At 38.0% G+C, this 18,052-nt stretch overlaps 2 protein-coding genes across 2 annotated transcripts; both read right to left on the bottom strand.

The window, feature by feature from the left end:
• Window positions 1–400: 400 nt before the first annotated feature.
• Window positions 401–4,622, bottom strand: Non1 (nucleolar GTP-binding protein 1). Its single transcript, XM_073988754.1, has 4 exons — window positions 4,414–4,622; window positions 3,975–4,249; window positions 3,582–3,912; window positions 401–1,900 (listed from the first exon to the last, which is right to left on the bottom strand). The coding sequence occupies exons 1-4, from the start codon at window positions 4,459–4,461 to the stop codon at window positions 596–598; spliced, it is 1,959 nt and encodes a 652-aa protein (XP_073844855.1). The 5' UTR covers window positions 4,462–4,622; the 3' UTR covers window positions 401–595.
• A 6,633-nt stretch (window positions 4,623–11,255) lies between these two features.
• LOC141386679 (uncharacterized) lies at window positions 11,256–17,340 on the bottom strand. The gene is made up of 2 exons (XM_073955598.1): window positions 17,240–17,340; window positions 11,256–17,180 (listed from the first exon to the last, which is right to left on the bottom strand). The coding sequence occupies exon 2, from the start codon at window positions 16,902–16,904 to the stop codon at window positions 11,256–11,258; it is 5,649 nt and encodes a 1,882-aa protein (XP_073811699.1). The 5' UTR covers window positions 16,905–17,180; window positions 17,240–17,340.
• Between the last annotated feature and the right edge of the window lie 712 nt (window positions 17,341–18,052).

Genomic DNA, 18,052 nt, shown 5'->3' with positions numbered 1-18,052 from the left:
CACTCATTGTATTTGTCGCTTTCAAAATTTCTCTTCAAAGTGAACACATCTAATAGGGTCAACCCTTCAGCCCAAATTACATTTAGGGGTCGATTATGGATAGCAACTCAACTCTAGTTGCGGTGCCATACAATTAAAATATGTGAGAAGACGGAATTTTTTGTCAAATTCAATCAATATAAGAGGTTTGAGGAAGGAGCCTGCAGCTATTAATTTAATTGTTAAAAATATAAATTTCTATTACTAAATTTGCTGTGAACAACTCAACTGAAGCTTGGGTTGTTATTCATAATCGACCCCTTAAATTCTTCAAGGAAACACCATTTTTTGAATTTGTTATAAATTACATATTTATAGCATCATCATTCATCATTAAATTTATAATAATGTACAATATATATTCTTTTCTTTCAATATATTTAATTAGAGTTCGTAAAATTCTAAAAATAAAGCTCAGTTCCTTTTCTTCACAAGGAAACAAATGGACTTTCTTCCCCTTCATGCTAACTGTGGTTGGTTGTCTTGTTAGCTTGTTACCCCCCTCGTTTACAAAATGATCGTAAAAATTAGTTTAACTAAAATTGAAATAAAAAACTTAACGTCTATCGGCTGTACCACTACCCCGTTTGCCGGCATATAAATGTTTGGGCATTTTGGTACCAATAAAACGATCAGCTTCACCCTTGAGACAGAGGCGTGTAACCTTCTTGGCAATGTCTTTCTTGGCCATAATTTGGGCCTTCTTCTTCATGGCTACATTCTTAATGCCCATGGTATCACGTGCTGGTTTACGTTTCAATGGCTGGCCGGTCTTCTTAACAATGGCTGAAGATTCTTTATCCAGCAAGGGCTTTTTCAATTCCTTCTTTGAGCCCACGGCAATTTGGCCACGTCTTAAATCCACAACTGATTTCGTGAAATTGGCATTTTCCGAACCAGACATATCGACACCCAAATTTTCCATAGTCTCCACCAGTTTGCCAACAGAACGATCACGCACCTTGGGCTGTTTGTGACGTGGAATAATAGGTTTGTTTTTGCGTGGCTGTAGACGTTTTTCGTCGCGCAACATGAAACGCTTGAGGCGGATCTTCTTGGCCATTTCGCGAATTTCTTTTAATGTTTCGTCCATAGTCATATCTGGTATATCGTAGACACCACCTTCCTCGCGTATACCTTCGGCACGTTCCAATTCTTCCAATTTTTCGAAAATATCTGGATCGATATAATCGGCAATATTGTGTCCCTCCCAGATTTCGGGTATAACATCGTAACGTTCCTCTTCGGCAATTTCGGTGTAATTCTTTTGCAAATCCAGTGTATAATCATCACCCATCTCTTCTTCGATATCCTTCTCCAGTTTACGTTTACGTTCAGCCTTGGCGGCGTTCTTTTCCAAACGGGCCAAAGCCTGTTCGGGTATGCATGGAGCACGTACCTTATCGTCTCGTGGTGCAGGCATTGCAACATGCAAACGATTGAGAATGTTGTCAACTTTCTTGGTACGCATTTTCTGATCAACACGATAAGAAAGTAGGCGTTCACAAGCTTCACTCTTCAGCTCCATAACACCAGCTTCACTGACCGTGGACAAGAAGAGCACGGGAACATTTTTATCTTCTTGTAGTTTTTCGATAACTTGACGTTTTTCTTCGGGCAAATCTTCAAGTCCAAGAATGTCGATTTTATTAATAGCCAAAATCAAAGGCTTGTTAGTGAACAAAGGCTTTATGCTTTCGAAGAGTTTAATTTGTTCTTCCAATGAGTGACCACACTGTTCGGAAATATCCATAAAGTAGAGGACACATGAACGTAAATGAGCCAGTGCGGTAATGGCCTGCATTTCAATGACATTACGTTCTTCCAATGGATGATCCAAAATACCGGGTGTATCAATAACCTGGAAATGGAAATAGAAGGGTGGAGTTATTTTCGTTAAAAGCAAATTTGTTTCTTAAATTAATTAAGGAGTTATCCCTAGTTGTGCAGACCAAAAAAACTTATTTTTCATGCATTTTTTCAAAGAAACTGCCAATATTTTTAAGTAGTTCTTTCTTTCATCTGAAAGAACATCTTATACATACTACTTTTGGAATTTTCTTTGTTGAAAAACATTGCATAGTCTTGTCGTAAATGGCTACCCAGGAAACCCTTTTTTGTAAAAGAGCTTTGCGATGCTAATGATAGCTCGAAAACGAATGGACAAATCTTCGTATATTTGTGTGGGTGTTTTAAGAACACAATAATCCTGGCTCTAAGCGAAACAAATTTAAAAAAAAAATTATTTTGAAAAAATATTATAAAAAATTACCGTTTTTAGGCAAAAAAAAATTGGGCAAAAAAAATTTAAAAAAAAATCTGTCTTTAAAGATAAGCTCACCAAACCATATGAAGATCGGTCAAGTCGTTTTCGAGCTATCGTTGGCACCTACTTCAAAAATGCCATTTCGAGAAAAACTCTTCTAATCACAAAAAAAGGTTCCTTCCCAATGCTCATATCTCAGCCAATTTTGCTCCGATCGACTTGAAATTTTTTGCGGCATACTCTATGCTAGATGTACTTCAAAATAAACCAATAATTTTTTTTCGATTTTTCAAAATTGATAAGCAGAGGTAACCCCTTAATAAATATGTAAAAGGGAGGACATGAAACTGGCGGTACTTGAAAGAGAAAAAATCTTAAATTCTTCTAAAATCTTAAATTTTATTATAAACCTCATTGTATTATTATTCTGAATTTTAATCATACAATTGTCAAATTATTTTTTGTGAGTAGTGATAACATACAACGGATTGTTATAATTTAATTCATCTTTTTTGGCCCGATGGCTTTGAATTAATGTTCGGTTGTTAAATAAATAATAAATAAATAAAATATGAAACTGCAGTGAACATCACAGTCACTGAGATAACCCAGTGTCCCTGTTTAGGAATATACCTGATTAGCATGGCGACCTGTTCCAATCTCATCAGGCGACATACAGTGACAATTATTTTGTCTTGTTTTCTCGTGACAGAAAATGTTTTCTGATGTTATAAATGGTTTATTGCATTTGTTAAACTCAAAACTTCTGCAAAGAATCGAGAGACATGCAAGTACCATGACGTTGCATGGTCCGCGTGGTCCAGTTGTCAATTCGGACTAGTAAGTAGAGCTGCCAATTAGCTCTGCCGGCGTCATACTCCCCTGGTCATTAGTGCAACGCCTCTTTATGGACACTAATATCAGTCTGTGGGATATACACGTTGAGCAGATCTACCTTTTCCACACTTAGCAGCTACTCCCGTACATTTAATGAGTCAGTCACTCAAGTCAAGTTCAAGCGAAGTAGGCCTACAATATAAATAGCTAGGTCAATGCCTAACTAGCTCGGAATGCATGATTCGTTTCAAACTGTCAGCAGCAACATGTACAGTTTACATTTCTTTAGTTACATATATCGAAAAACTGGCTAATTTGAAAGTAATGTTTTGAAATGCAATGTACAACAGTGCCTTCAAAATGTCCCCTACAACCTTCTCAATGCTACACCTATATTCCAAAAAATCATGCTGTTATACACTTTTATAACGACACTTACCTGCCATCTCAAGTATTTGTAATCGGTGTGACCAACATACAAGGATTTGGTGGTGAAAGCATATGGCTGGACCTCAACATCGGCACGAGTAATCTTATTGATGAACGATGATTTGCCAACATTGGGGAAACCACAAATAATAATGGTACGTGAATAGGGATCAATGGTGGGCAAACGTGATAAATGCTGGCGTACTTGTTCCAAATATGTTAAATTGGAAGCTTGACGTTTCATAATGGTTGCCATACGACCCAAAGCGGCTTTTTTCAATTGTTTACAGCGATACAGGGAATCACCATATTTCAATAAACGGACATAATCCTTGCCAACACTGAAAAGGGAAAGAAAAGAGCTACATTACAAGATTCCTAGTGAGTTATTCATTACACCTACTTGTCAATTAAATGGCGTGCTGTATTCAATTGACCCAAAGCCAATTTGTAATGGTCCTTGTCGTATAGAACATTCATTAAATCAGCATAGAATGGATGTACATCATCCAGCTTGGGGAAATCCTGGATAATTTGTGACAGACGATCGTGGAAATTCTGTTGAGTAAACTTCACTTTACGTGTATAGAAGGCACGAATACGTGATATCTTATAGCCTTTGTGCACAACCGTGGGAGTCTTACGTTGTGTTTTCGACAACATAATGTCGATAAAGTCCTGCAAAGAAACAACAACAAAAACATAGAATTTCATCATTATTATTTGTAAACATTAGCGATATTTCCCCAAAAGTTGTTGCTATTAGCACATAATTAAGGTTATGATCTCCTCTTGGGGCCCAAAGACGTAGTTTGGAGTTTTGGGTAATTTAATTAACTTACCTTTGCTGGCGGAACCACCATAATTTTTTTGAAATTATACAAACTCATTTTGCTGCAATTTTCCTCTGGTTACACGTGTAAATTAAGAAGAAAATTAAAAATATTAGACGGGTATTTGATGCGCACAACAACCACGAGGCGACGCAAAACCCAAAAGGAAAGGAGTTACCCACACGACGAAAAATAAACGAAAACAAACAACATATGGTAATATTTTTGTAACGAGATGCCATATTAAACAAATATTAGGGTATTGCCAACAGGAAAAAAAGTATTATATTTTCATAGCATACAGCATTTATCTGTAATGATAAATATCACTTCCCAGCAAAAAAAATTGGAAGTGTTTGCGCGTAGTCCAGAACGAGTCGAGAAAAATTCACTTCTCCTCGCCCTGTCACTCTCGGGGTGCTCGACAAACTGTCGATTGAAATAACTTGCGCACCTCTTCGGGCCAGTCAACGTAACGTCGCCAAACGTGACTGGGGTCCTATCTTCCATCATTCCAGGGTTCGAGAGTGACTTAACCGTTGCCCACAATTCACTTATACCGGCCGAATGTCACATCTCATGTTGCGCATTAAAGTCCCCCAGGACCAAAGCGGGCTAATGTCAGGCTCGTAATCTTAGATACAGCTATTTCTCGGCGGGATGTATACGTTCAGCAACTCTATCTCGGCAAATCAAACATTCCATGTACGGGTCATTAGAGACAGGCTCAAGCGAGATAGGTCTGTATTGGACAGATTGGTGTAATAGGAAAGCTAATCCCCCAACTCCACTTCTGGTGCGATCCTTCCTTAACACGTTGTAACCATCACAACGTTGTAAGCTACAGTTGTTGTTGAGCTTGGTTTCTTGCAGTTTCGTAATCCGATGACGACTCACTGGGGACTATAGAATGCAGCAAAATAGTCCCTGTCGTAGTCCCTCACGACGACGACTCAGCATGCAGCAACATAGTCCCTGTCGTAGTCCCTCACGTGGACAAGTCCAGAGCAACCCCTTAGACGCACCCACTCCTGACGTCTATTGCATATCACAGAAGGTTGGATAAGGGGGAAGATGCGAATGTGTCAAACTGAGCACAAATGAATTGGTCCTGGGTTTTCCTCCGTCCCGACACGGACCAAAAGAATTTGAAGCATGCATTCCGGGATATGCTGCTCCCAACACAGAAAAACGAAACAAATACAAACACATGTACACTGAGGTGGCAGCCGCTGGCCGGAACGCTAATGTTGTGTGGTTCCGGGTCAATCCGTGGGATTGCTGTACCTCAGTGGGACTTATTCGCTCATAAAATGCTGTATGGACGTTGGTCAGACTAGCAAGGTTTCTTGAAACCAATTTCGTTAACTTGGCGTTTACACAAGACAGACTGGGAAACTTTACCCTGCGTTTACATATGACAGGACAGTTGAGTACATGTATTTGTCAAAACCCCAAAACTTGCCCGTGTGACGTAGGCGTCCAGACAACTGCAAAAACAGTTGTAAAATTATTGAAGAAAATCGTCGATTTCTTTTTGTTTTCCGTTCACATGTTTTGTTTTTGTTTTTTTCTTTTTTTCAACACATTTCAATTATTAGGTTTGTCCTTGTACTTTCTCAGTAAATATTACTGAGTAATTTTAGAGAGTAAAGCATTTTATACTCTTTCAAAGGAATAAATCATGGCAGATTAAGAAGGTAATCTCATTTGAAAAAACCGTCCTTGAGCTGCCAAATCCAACCATGCATTCGAAACAATATGAAAGTTGTTGTTATTATGTGTGTTCGTTTACCCAAAATTTGTACAAATTGTTACTGGATGTTGTTCGTTTACTCTACAGTATAATGCAAAAGAGCTTAGTCGATTGCAAGAAGTTACTGGACTTGTACGAATTTGTAGAAACTATTGAGTAAACGAACACACCTATTGTATGTCAATGACAACAATAACAGCTATACCTAATTTAAGTCGTGACGTACAAAAAATATTCACCTACCTACCATAACAACGATCTCTGAACGTCCGTATTACCCAAATACGTTGAATCCGAAATCCCATTTAAAACACAAAAACCGCGACAGAAACTTTATTAAATGTTTTCATTGGTAAATCAAAAATTTTTCCTTTGCAATAAATTGTATTTCATGTTTTGTTGGGCTTTTGTTTTCAAAATACAAAACACACACATACATACATACAATAACAAATCGTACGTTCTGTCAAAGTTGAAAATGTTCAACTTACGAAAAGTATACGCTCGAAGTATTTCGGTAGTTCTCATAAGAATACATGTTTTCTACTTTTTTCACCACACACGCCATGGGAATACAGTCGTATTTAGGCATAGCAGTAACATAAGCAGCTGACTTCTTGCTAAGTTCATTTCTGCTAAAGGAATTAAGGTTTTTCTACCTTGTTCTTTTGTTTCTCAGAAATGTCCTCAAAGCCAGCTGCTTATGTATGTCGACCCATAATGTTTATAAACTTAGTCTAGTTTGTTTTTTACATTTCTTCTCAGAGGAACTGGGCATTGGACTTGGACTTGGAGAAGTAACTGAAATATAGTAAAATTTATTACAATTACAGCTTACTTGAATTTATTATATACATATTGCAAGTGGAAATATAAGCGAAAAATGGCCAAAGAGAGACCAACTATAAATTGTATTACTTACCACTTTCATCAGAATGATCATTCAAAATCAAATTTGTGCCTGCCTTCCCTTCTAAATTTTCACTTCCCAAAACGTAATCAGGGTTAATTGATTTTTTATCCCCAAAGATGTTATCTAACTCCCTATATAAATATGAAAAATAAAGCTCAAGAGGCCAACTAAAATTTTAATAACACCACAACCTGTATTATAATGAGGCAAACATAATTGTAATGTATTACTCAGGTTGTGGTGTAATCTTACAAGGACGTTACTAAATCGACTATAACAACCAATTAATACTTACAACTCAAATGGGCACGTCATTTTATTTCGGCCTGTTAGAGAATTATTCAATTTTGCATTTTTGTATCTTCTCTCCAAAGTGCGAAATTTTGTCTGCACTTGTTCGGCAGTGAATATATACCTGCAATTTAATTGGGGAATAAATTATGAAGCTCCATACTTTCCTCGTTTTTCTTTTGGGAGTAGAAATTATTTATCCACACCCTCTTCAGAAAGGTCGATAATTTGATCATTTAGGTAATTTCTAATAGTCTGAAGGCGAATTTAATCCGTATCCTTTTTACTTTAACCTGGACAGAACGAAAATCTGGAAATTATCAATAAATACCGGTCCTTTGCATTACGAATTCAACAGAAGCATTTTCAAGTTGAATCGTCCACAGAGGAAACATATCAGTGTGTAGGATTTCTTATTTTCTGGCTAAGCCTTCATAGAGATAATAATAAAATAAGTTATTATTTCAAGATAACTGGAAGTATACATTACATATACTTTTCAAAGTTGAAGTATATTGAAAATAATTTTGAGTAAAGTTATCAGCATTCAGTTGTTTAAAGAACGGCATTTAGTTTCCTGTCGTTTATGAAAGTCAAAGCTTATTCGTAGGAGAAGTGTAGTATGCTAAGTGAAGAATATCAATCAATCTCTAAATATGTATATCCGATAATCATCAAAATGAAGAAGCTTCTTTCCCTCTAGAACCGTCACTTATTTCGAGAAAATGCAATCAAAATTATTCCCTCAGCCTTTAGGCTAAAATTGTGCCACATCGAAATAATGGTTTTAGACTAAAAGTAAAGGCCTCGACACATAAGAAGCACGGCTTCCTGGCTGAAGTCATATCTGGTAAAATACTAAAGACCAAGTTTGACCTAATTCAAATGTGGTTCTCATATTTCTTTATTCCTTTGCCAAAAATGACTTCAGGCAGAAAGCCAGCCGCTTATGTGTCGAGGCCTTAAGCCGAAATCTCTGTAAGTCATATTGGAGTCGATTTAGTCCTGGCCTTCCATCTGTCATGTTAACTCTCTCAACGATTTGGTACAAACTTCGATCAAGTACAGAGATGAACCATATCGCTCCACTCCCTCTCGGGCCCTGTCTTCGTATTTCCTACCCAAAATTTAAAAATAATTACGTTGCAATTCTTACTACAATAATTTGTTTCTTAGACAAGTTCATACTTCTTGAGATAATGGCCCAAAACGACAAAAACACTACCGGAAGAAATTAAAATGGCTGTTGAGCACAATAATTTCCGAATTAAGTACCTAATTTGGCCGAAATTTTGCACATCGTACAATTTCTTCCAAACGTACAGCAAGTTCTAAGAAGGTCTACATCGGGACCTCATTCCCAAAATTTCAATATTTTCGCTAAGTACTTCCGTCCGAGTGCCGTGATGTCGTTAAAAAAAGGCAGCGTATAGGATTGTTCTGCAATCACCAGCAACACGTTATCGGGAGGAAAGCATGGACGAGAAATATCGTTCCCTAAGAAAAACATGGGAATTGAAAAACGGAAGCGTGAAAAATTTACAGTATTCAGACGAAATACAAATGATGATTACGGTGCAAACTCACCTTTGGTAACAGATACAGATAGAGTGAAAAGGTTGTGGGATAATAAATTATATAGAGATAGGAGGGTTGGCGTTTTTTGTTTGGGATGACGACTTCTATTTTGTTTTTCAAAATAGTCAGGCTTAATCCCATAGTCGTTGTTTTAATATTTTATTAAAACAACTTTAATTTATTAGTGGGAAAAAATTGGCGATGTTTACCAAGGGGTAAGGCAGGGAATACTATAGTTTCAGATCTCGCCACAGATCTTCATCAGTTCCCTTATTTCTTGTTTTTCAACAAGAAACTTTTTATACCCAAGTGTCAATTGCTAGCTCAAATAGATAGGTGCGCAAAGAAACATTCTGATCGAGAATTTCATTGGCACTACCTAAACTCTAGCAACTTCACTTGCAAACAAATCCAAATGTTTCCCACTGCTATGCGTTCGTCAATTCTCGACGAAAAATCACATAACTAATTTGTTGGTATTGCATACTACAGCAATAAAAAACATTTTGACGGTGCCCGGTCTCACAATTAGGAGGGTTGGCGTTTTTTGTTTGGGATGACGACTTCTATTTTGTTTTTCAAAATAGTCAGGCTTAATCCCATAGTCGTTGTTTTAATATTTTATTAAAACAACTTTAATTTATTAGTGGGAAAAAATTGGCGATGTTTACCAAGGGGTAAGGCAGGGAATACTATAGTTTCAGATCTCGCCACAGATCTTCATCAGTTCCCTTATTTCTTGTTTTTCAACAAGAAACTTTTTATACCCAAGTGTCAATTGCTAGCTCAAATAGATACGTGCGCAAAGAAACATTCTGATCGAGAATTTCTTTGGCACTACCTAAACTCTAGCAACTTCACTTGCAAACAAATCCAAATGTTTCCCACTGCTATGCGTTCGTCAATTCTCGACGAAAAATCACATAACTAATTTGTTGGTATTGCATACTACAGCAATAACTGTACTGATGAAGATCTGTGGCGAGATCTGAAACTATAGTATTCCCTGCCTTACCCCTTGATAAACATCGCCAATTTTTTCCCACTAATAAATTAAAGTTGTTTTAATAAAATATTAAAACAACGACTATGGGATTAAGCCTGACTATTTTGAAAAACAAATTATATAGAGATATTTTGATCCTTACCCATTATTTCGCAACTCTTCTGCAATAACTGTCCATAATTTTTTCTTATTTTTCAAAGTGGCGCTTTTCCCAACATTTGGTATTATTTCTTCCAAGAGCGTAATGTTTGGTTTACATTCGGCGTCTTTTCGTGATTTCGAAGGCGTTTCGTGATTTCGCGCGGAATCATGCAAAATTTATCATGATTTCGCATACAAAAATGAAATCATCTTATTTTGTGATTTCAGCGAAATCAACATCGAAATCACAGTACACATGATATACAACCTTGCTTTTGCCTTAAAAAGTACCAAAAGTTGCAACACTTTTCACGTATCACAATAAACAAGGTAGATGTGAGAATTGCTGGAACAAAATATGTTAATATCAAAATTTGTAAACAACGTGAAAAAATATTAAATTACATTGTTACAATGCTATTTTTCATTGTGTTTCCATACTTTTTTTAATGGTAATGTTAGAAAATAGACCGAATTGTCAAAAATTGCTTCCCCATACAAATTTCTTAAAAAATACGGGAACGAAAAAATGACGGAAATTGCAAAAACTCCAGCAAAAATGCCAAAATCAGCGTATCAGCCATCGTGTTCAGATTCCAAAAAACATGCTGCTAGTTTTTACTTGGTCAAATTTTTATAGCAGAGAACAGGAGAAGAGCCTTTTATTCAAAATCAAGTGCAAGTCTTTCTAGATTTCGGAGTACTGGAACGCATTTCTAGCACTAAACGGGGAAAATACTGCATGTAGTAATATTTTGCAGTTTCTGAACACAACTTTTATGTATCAAAATTTATTATTATTGTTGCTGACTGCGGCAGAAGGGCAGGAGGCTTGCGATAAACAAAGTACAAATGCCAGTTTTCTCTTGTACTAAATACGTTTATTTCTATAAAAAACCAGGAACAGTTAAATTACAACAATAACAATATGACACTCAACACTTACCGCAGTTTTGCACCTCCTTCTTCAAAATCGAAATTAAAATGAATAAATTGCGCCCAGCGCATACAAAGAAAATAATAAGAATGGAGGAAAATGCAAAACGGGGTAAACGTCAAATTACGACAATTCACTAATAAATGATAACATGTGAATTGATAACATCAAAAGAGAACACAATAAAAATGATATTAAATGATAACACGATAAAAGTAATGACACACGGTCACTGGTTGTTCTGGAACACCCCCGCCCCCGTGGAGCGGCCAGCTTCACCGACATCTATGTCCAGAACAGCCAACTTGGACACCGGACGCTGCAAATCACCGGACGAAGTCTTCACATCAGCTCTTCTCGGCACACCATCCACTCCAGCATAAACAGAAGTGACCAAACCTCTCCGCCATTGACTTCTTGGAACATTTGGGTCGCAGATGAACACCACATCACCAACCCTAATGGGATCAGCTCGTTCACACCACTTGACTCTCCTCGTGAGAGTGGGCAAATACTCTGCAATCCACCGCTTCCAAAATCTATCTCGAAGGCTTCTTAAAATTCGCCATTGTTTCTTCAGGGAGAAGAGCTTGCCGTCTGGTTCATCAACGGACGGAGTTGGGGCAACATTTCCTCTGCCAATTAAAAAATGGTTAGGAGTAAGCGGCTCCTCTTCATCAGGGCTTATTGGCAAATGAGTTAGTGGACGGGAATTTACTATGTTTTCTGCTTCAATCAACAGAGACTGCAACACATGTTCTCTGGGGGAAACCTCTTTCAGCGTGTGCCGCAAAACCTTTTTCACACACTGTACCATCCTTTCCCAGATACCACCTTCCGAAGGATTCGCAGGACAATTAAAAATCCACTCTATTCCTCTCATGGATAACTCACATTGTATCCTATGAGCATCAAACACTTCGGCGAATCTTTTTGCCTCCTCATGAGCACCAATAAAATTTTTACCATTATCGGAACGAATCCTGGCGGGAACACCTCTTCGACTAATAAAATTTCTTATGGCGATAATACACGAATCTGTTGACAGGTCATGAGCTAACTCCAGGTGTACGGCACGTATGGTTAGACAGGTGAATAGTGCCACCCACCTCTTCTCAGTCCTTCTTCCAATTGTAACTGTAAGTGGACCAAAATAATCGAGTCCAGTATACTTGAACGGCACAACATTAGGCTCAAGTCGGTCGAATGGAAGTTGTCCCATGATGGGTACATTTGGTACACATTTGCGCGATCGGCATAAGAGGCACTCAGCCACAACCTTCTTCAATAAAATTCGAACTTGTGGTATCCAGTACTTTTTCCTAATTTCGCATACGGTAGCTTCATGATTCTGATGCATCATCTGGCGATGGTGATACATGACTAAAAGTTTTGTAAAATGATGATTTTTCGGCAATATTATTGGCCTTTTTGTATTATACGATAGATAGCTGGCTGCATCTATTCGTCCATATACTCTTAAAAGGCCATTATCATCAATATAGGGCGACAAACTAATCAGATTACTGCTTTTTGGGATTGGCTGTCCCTTTACTATGCAACTTATCTCTGCTGAAAATCGTTCTGTTTGTACTTGGCGGCATAATACTTTTTCTGCATAATTCAGCTCGCAGGAGGTGAGGCCATACTCCTCCAATTCATTAAAAATCTTTCGGCATCTCTTTCCAAAACGAATGACCCAACAAAAACATCTTATCATCCGAGTAAAAGACGAAAATCTTTTAAAGTCAATAAAATTACCTTCGGCAATTAATAAGGAAATTTTAGGGCAGATTTCCTCAACATCACTGGCACAGGTTGTGTCTATTGCACCTGTGGGCCAGCCATCCTCATTCATCCTCAAAAATTCAGGACCTCTTAGCCATCGAGACGACGACGAAAAATCAATATTGTTGAAGGCCCTAGTGCCTTCATCGGCTACATTTTCACTCGTCGAAATCCATTTCCAATTCTCAATTTTTGTTGATGATAAAATTTCTGAAATTCGATGAGCAACGTATTGTTTATATTGCCTGTGACTGCTTGCTATCCATCTTAGCACTGTTGTAGAATCACTCCACAGGACAATCTTTTTTGGAGTCAAACTGTGAGATGACAAAATAGTCTGCATCAATCTCGTTCCCAAAACTGCAGCTTGTAACTCCAGGCGCGGGATTGTAACTCTCTTCAGTGGTGCACATTTTGTTTTGGAGGTAATAAAACTAGTACCAATAGACCCATTTGATTTGAACCTCCAATAGGCGACTGCAGCAAAGGCTTCTTCACTTGCATCCACAAATATATGAAGCTGAAGTGATGTTGGCAACCCTATTCCAAAATAATGTCGAGGTACACGAAAATCGGCAATGTTTTTCATTTGACTTCTCCAACTTTCCCAACTGGCATTTACTTCAGCTGGAATAGTATCGTCCCATCGGCAATCGTGTTTCCAAATCTGGCGCAATAATAATTTTCCACCCACCGTAAAGTGACCCAAGAATCCAAGGGGATCGAAAGTAGACATTATTATGCTTAAAACTTCCCTCTTTGTTGGTTTCTTTTCTCCAGAAATTATGGATGAATCGACGCGATTAAATTTCAAATTAAACATAAAGTTATCACTTGAAGGCTCCCAGTACAGTCCTAAAACTTTCTCTGTTCCGCTATCAATTAACATTGCCTTTGTACTGCCATCTAGCGCCAGGGTGACGTCATTTGAATTTGATATAAAATTTCTTAAATCAAATCCACCGTTACTATGAATTTCTTTCACTTGTTTTGAGATATTAATAGCTTCATCAACACTGTCAAAGCTATCCACAAAATCGTCAACATAATGATGCTCACAAATGGCCTCAATAGCTCTGTGATTATAACCGGAATGATCTTTAGCATTTTCATTCATAACAAAAATAGCTGAGCAGGGTGAGCAGGCGGCTCCAAATATCATGACTTGCATCTCATAATCATCTGGTGGCTTATTTTGATTTCCATCTCTCCACAGGAATCGTTGAGAAATTCTATCACTTGGCTGAATTTTAACTTGGTGAAACATTTCACATATATCGGCACCAACTGCTACTTGACCTCGGCGGAAATTGTAAAGTATTGACAGCAAAGGGGCGATATTTTGAGGTCCTTTTAACAGTTCTGAATTAAGAGAAATATTGTTCACCTTGGCGGCTGCATCAAAAACAAGTCTCAACTTTCCTGGTTTGTTGGGGTTGATTACCCCGAAGTGCGGCAAATACCATTTTCTTTCACTAGAAACACGTACCTCTTCAGGGGGCAACTTTCGAACATAACCTTTATCGATGTATTTTTGTATGATCTCTCTGTAGGCTGCAGAGAAATTTAGATCTTTTTTCATTTTCCTTTCAATTCCTTCCAGACGACTAAGTGCCATAGGGTAACTATCTGGGAATTTAACCTCATCTTTATTCCAAAGAAGGCCTGTTTGAAATCTATCACCAATCCGTTTAGTGGTTTCATGTAGAATCCGCTTGGCTCTAACGTCATCATCGCTTTCAACTAGAGGAACTGCTCTAACGCCCATACTTTCCACATTAAAATAGTCAGCTACCATTTGATGCAACTCGTCCTTGGCTTCCATTGATATAAACAAACATGATTTCTGAATTGGGGTTAAAGTATGGCATGGTCCAAACACGACCCATCCCAATTCCGTATTGCAAGCAAATGGTCCCGATTCTTTATTGAATTTACAGCTTGATGGCAATCCTAAAGGCGTGTGGTCTAATCCAATTAACAATTTCGGCACTATATTGCTATAAGGCTTCACGGGAGGATGTTTCCAATTGTTAAAAACTGATAAAATTTCATCCTGACCCAAGCTTTGCATCGGAAGGTTAAGGTTTGATACGGCATACACATTTTTTAAAAGGTGGCAACTCTTTCTTCCCGCTCCCCTCACCTTAATGTTGAAGGACGTAACAGGCTCTCTGGCAGACCGACCTCCAAACCACTGGATGTTAAGTGAAGTATTCTTTCCACGAACTCCTATTTTGTCAGCTATATCTCTGTCCATCATGGTGATGGATGATCCATCATCGAAGAGGGCATAGACTTCCAATGAACAATTATCACCATACAGAGTAACAGGCAAAACACGAAAGAGAATCTTTTTCTTATCTTCAGAAGAACAGCTGAGAACATTTTGTTGTGGTTCCACATCAGGATTCGGTAAAATAGGTTGTTGAACACAGGGGGTGGAATCATGAAGCAATTTATTATGCTTACGCTGGCATCCATCTACAGGGCAGGTTCGTTTACGACGACAGTCTCGAGTTGTATGGCCCACATTCAAACAGGAAAAACAAGCACGAATCTTCTTAACTTCTTTCCATTTATCTGGTACACTCATGTTTAAAAAACGGCGACAATCATATATTTTATGCTGGCCCTGGCATATAGGGCATTGTAATTGTTGTTGGGTAGAATGTAATAAAACTCGGCGCTTTTGATCTTTACAATCAACATCCTGTACTATGCAAATCAGATTGGCCATCTCACAAAGCCAATCGCTAAAATTAATTATCGTAGGATATGGTTGAATAGTAGTGGCAACCCTGGCCCATTCCAATTTTTTGCTCATGGGGAGCTTTGACACTAACTCCTCCAGTAATGTAGGGTTAGCAATATGTTGTTGTCCATTCACCGATTGTAAGAAGACTGCTAAATTTTTAACCTTGGTTGAAAACGGCACTAATTTTGTTAAATTGTTCTCTGATATATGTGGCAAATCTCTGGCTTGACGTAACTGGCTATGTATAAGCTGCTCCGGTCTACCAAATCTAAAACGCAGTTGCTTAATTATGTCGTCGACGTTGTCAGGATGAATCAATAAAGACTTGACCACTTCTCTGGCTTCACCTTTGAGGCATTTATGTAAACGTTGATTATTTTCCAAATTCGTGTACCCATATGCTGCGGTAGACTGGCTAAAGGCAGTGTAAAATAATGGCCAGTCTTCCGGATCACCACTAAATTCTGGCAAATCTTGAATTTTTCTTGGTATTGTAATGGTTGATACACTTGAATTTGGAAAATCACTTAATTGTTGCGTATTTGGTAATGGCTGCCATGCCGGCAGTGAAGAAATTGAAGCAGGCCCGGCGTTGCTGCTGGCTGCAGTTGGCGCTGCTTGCAAAAGTGGCACTGCGGCAGAGGATGCGCTCGTAGTTGTAGGTATTGACATGTTTCCAAACGCTGCGGCTGCGTACGTCGACGGCGGGGCGACGCTGCTACTTGTGGTAGGTTGAAACATGGCGGCGGTTGTATGTGTGTGTGTGGTTGGCATATTTGTATAACGGGACCCAAATGTTGTTGGCGGCACCGTGTCAATGGCGGTTGCAAATGGCGTTTGCGAGGCTATACTTGATGTGAGGTTATGGTCACTTACCTGGGATGATGTGTTTCGGAGTGCACTTTGTAGCTCCTGGCACTGGCGGTTACTGTTGGTCAGCTTTACCTGCACCTCCGATAGTTGGCTCTTGAGTAAGTTGATCTGTCTCTGCATCTCTGATGGACTGGCAGGCATTGATGTCATCATCGGCTGTGGCTTGGTGGCAGGCAATAGTTGGATGATGTTGCTTCCAGCAGGCTGGCTGGTCATAATATTGTCCATCGGCACTGACATCTGTTGTTTCTTTGTTTGCTGTTGATTTCCCTTTTGTGAGGTTACCGGCTGTTCCCCACTCTTCTTATTACTTGCAGCAGTTTGTGTGGTTTTTTTATTTGTGACATTGGTTGGGGATGACTCTGGCTGAGCCTGATCAGGATGATCATTTATTTCAGCGTCTGCGAATATATTACCTTGCAGGCGAGGACTCCGGCGTGGTGGAGTATGCTGTAACATTTTCCAAAATTGTTCTTCTTTAATGTCCACAAATAATTACCACGGCAACAAACTCAATAATTTGCAATTAATTTTCCAAAAAATTGCAAATAAAACAACAGCAAACGTTTTCCAATCAGAAAATGTGTATATGCAATTAAATTCCAACTAATTGCATATTACAACAACACCAAACTTGCGAAATAAAAAATGTTGCTGACTGCGGCAGAAGGGCAGGAGGCTTGCGATAAACAAAGTACAAATGCCAGTTTTCTCTTGTACTAAATACGTTTATTTCTATAAAAAACCAGGAACAGTTAAATTACAACAATAACAATATGACACTCAACACTTACCGCAGTTTTGCACCTCCTTCTTCAAAATCGAAATTAAAATGAATAAATTGCGCCCAGCGCATACAAAGAAAATAATAAGAATGGAGGAAAATGCAAAACGGGGTAAACGTCAAATTACGACAATTCACTAATAAATGATAACATGTGAATTGATAACATCAAAAGAGAACACAATAAAAATGATATTAAATGATAACACGATAAAAGTAATGACACACGGTCACTGGTTGTTCTGGAACAATTATAATGTCTCAACGATAAAATCATTTTTTAGTTTTATAGTATTATAAACAATTAATACGATATATAGATAATTTTACGATCATTTTCGAAATGAAGCAGTAAAGTTCTATATTGTCGTAAATTTTTGATGACTAATTCAATTTACAACAACTTTTTTCGAAAATTCATGTTCGATCAGCTGCGCATTTGCATCTACCTTGATTATTGTGATATGCTTGAAATCAATCAGCTATTGTTTGCTTACGTTTCATTTACGTATATTTTTTGGAACAATTATTTTAATATTAATGTGAAAGTTTTAGTTTTTGGTGGTCTTTTGGTTCATGGAGGACGTTTCTGCGGCTGGAGAATAACATATTTTCGTAATTTTGGTTTTTGCAAAATATGTAAATGGACATGTGAAAATTCGTCCCCGCCAAAGTAAATCTTGAAATATACCATAAAAAGAGTTTTAACTTGAATGTTATTATAGCTCTGTTCCAGAACTAAAAAGTTTTTAAAATTTTTACCACTTTTACACATTTTGCGTTCCCGTACACAAAATACATATGAAAATCGTTTACGACTTTT

This window comes from Musca autumnalis, unplaced genomic scaffold (genome assembly GCF_047663935.1).
Source record: "Musca autumnalis isolate F117 unplaced genomic scaffold, ASM4766393v1 scaffold_5, whole genome shotgun sequence".
In the NCBI taxonomy this organism is placed as follows: Eukaryota; Metazoa; Arthropoda; class Insecta; order Diptera; family Muscidae; genus Musca; species Musca autumnalis.
Note: the sequence above shows the minus strand (reverse complement) of the source record. Positions and strands in the feature narration are given on the sequence as shown.

Excerpts from the sequence above, each read along its gene's own strand:
- Non1 (XM_073988754.1), bottom strand. The coding sequence starts at position 4,461 with ATGAGTTTGTATAATTTCAAAAAAATTATGGTGGTTCCGCCAGCAAAG. Across the intron at positions 4,250-4,413 it reads TGGTGGTTCCGCCAGCAAAG|GACTTTATCGACATTATGTT; the intron begins GTAAGTTAATTA and ends GTTTCTTTGCAG. Across the intron at positions 3,913-3,974 it reads GCACGCCATTTAATTGACAA|TGTTGGCAAGGATTATGTCC; the intron begins GTAGGTGTAATG and ends TTCCCTTTTCAG.
- LOC141386679 (XM_073955598.1), bottom strand. The coding sequence starts at position 16,904 with ATGTTACAGCATACTCCACCACGCCGGAGTCCTCGCCTGCAAGGTAAT.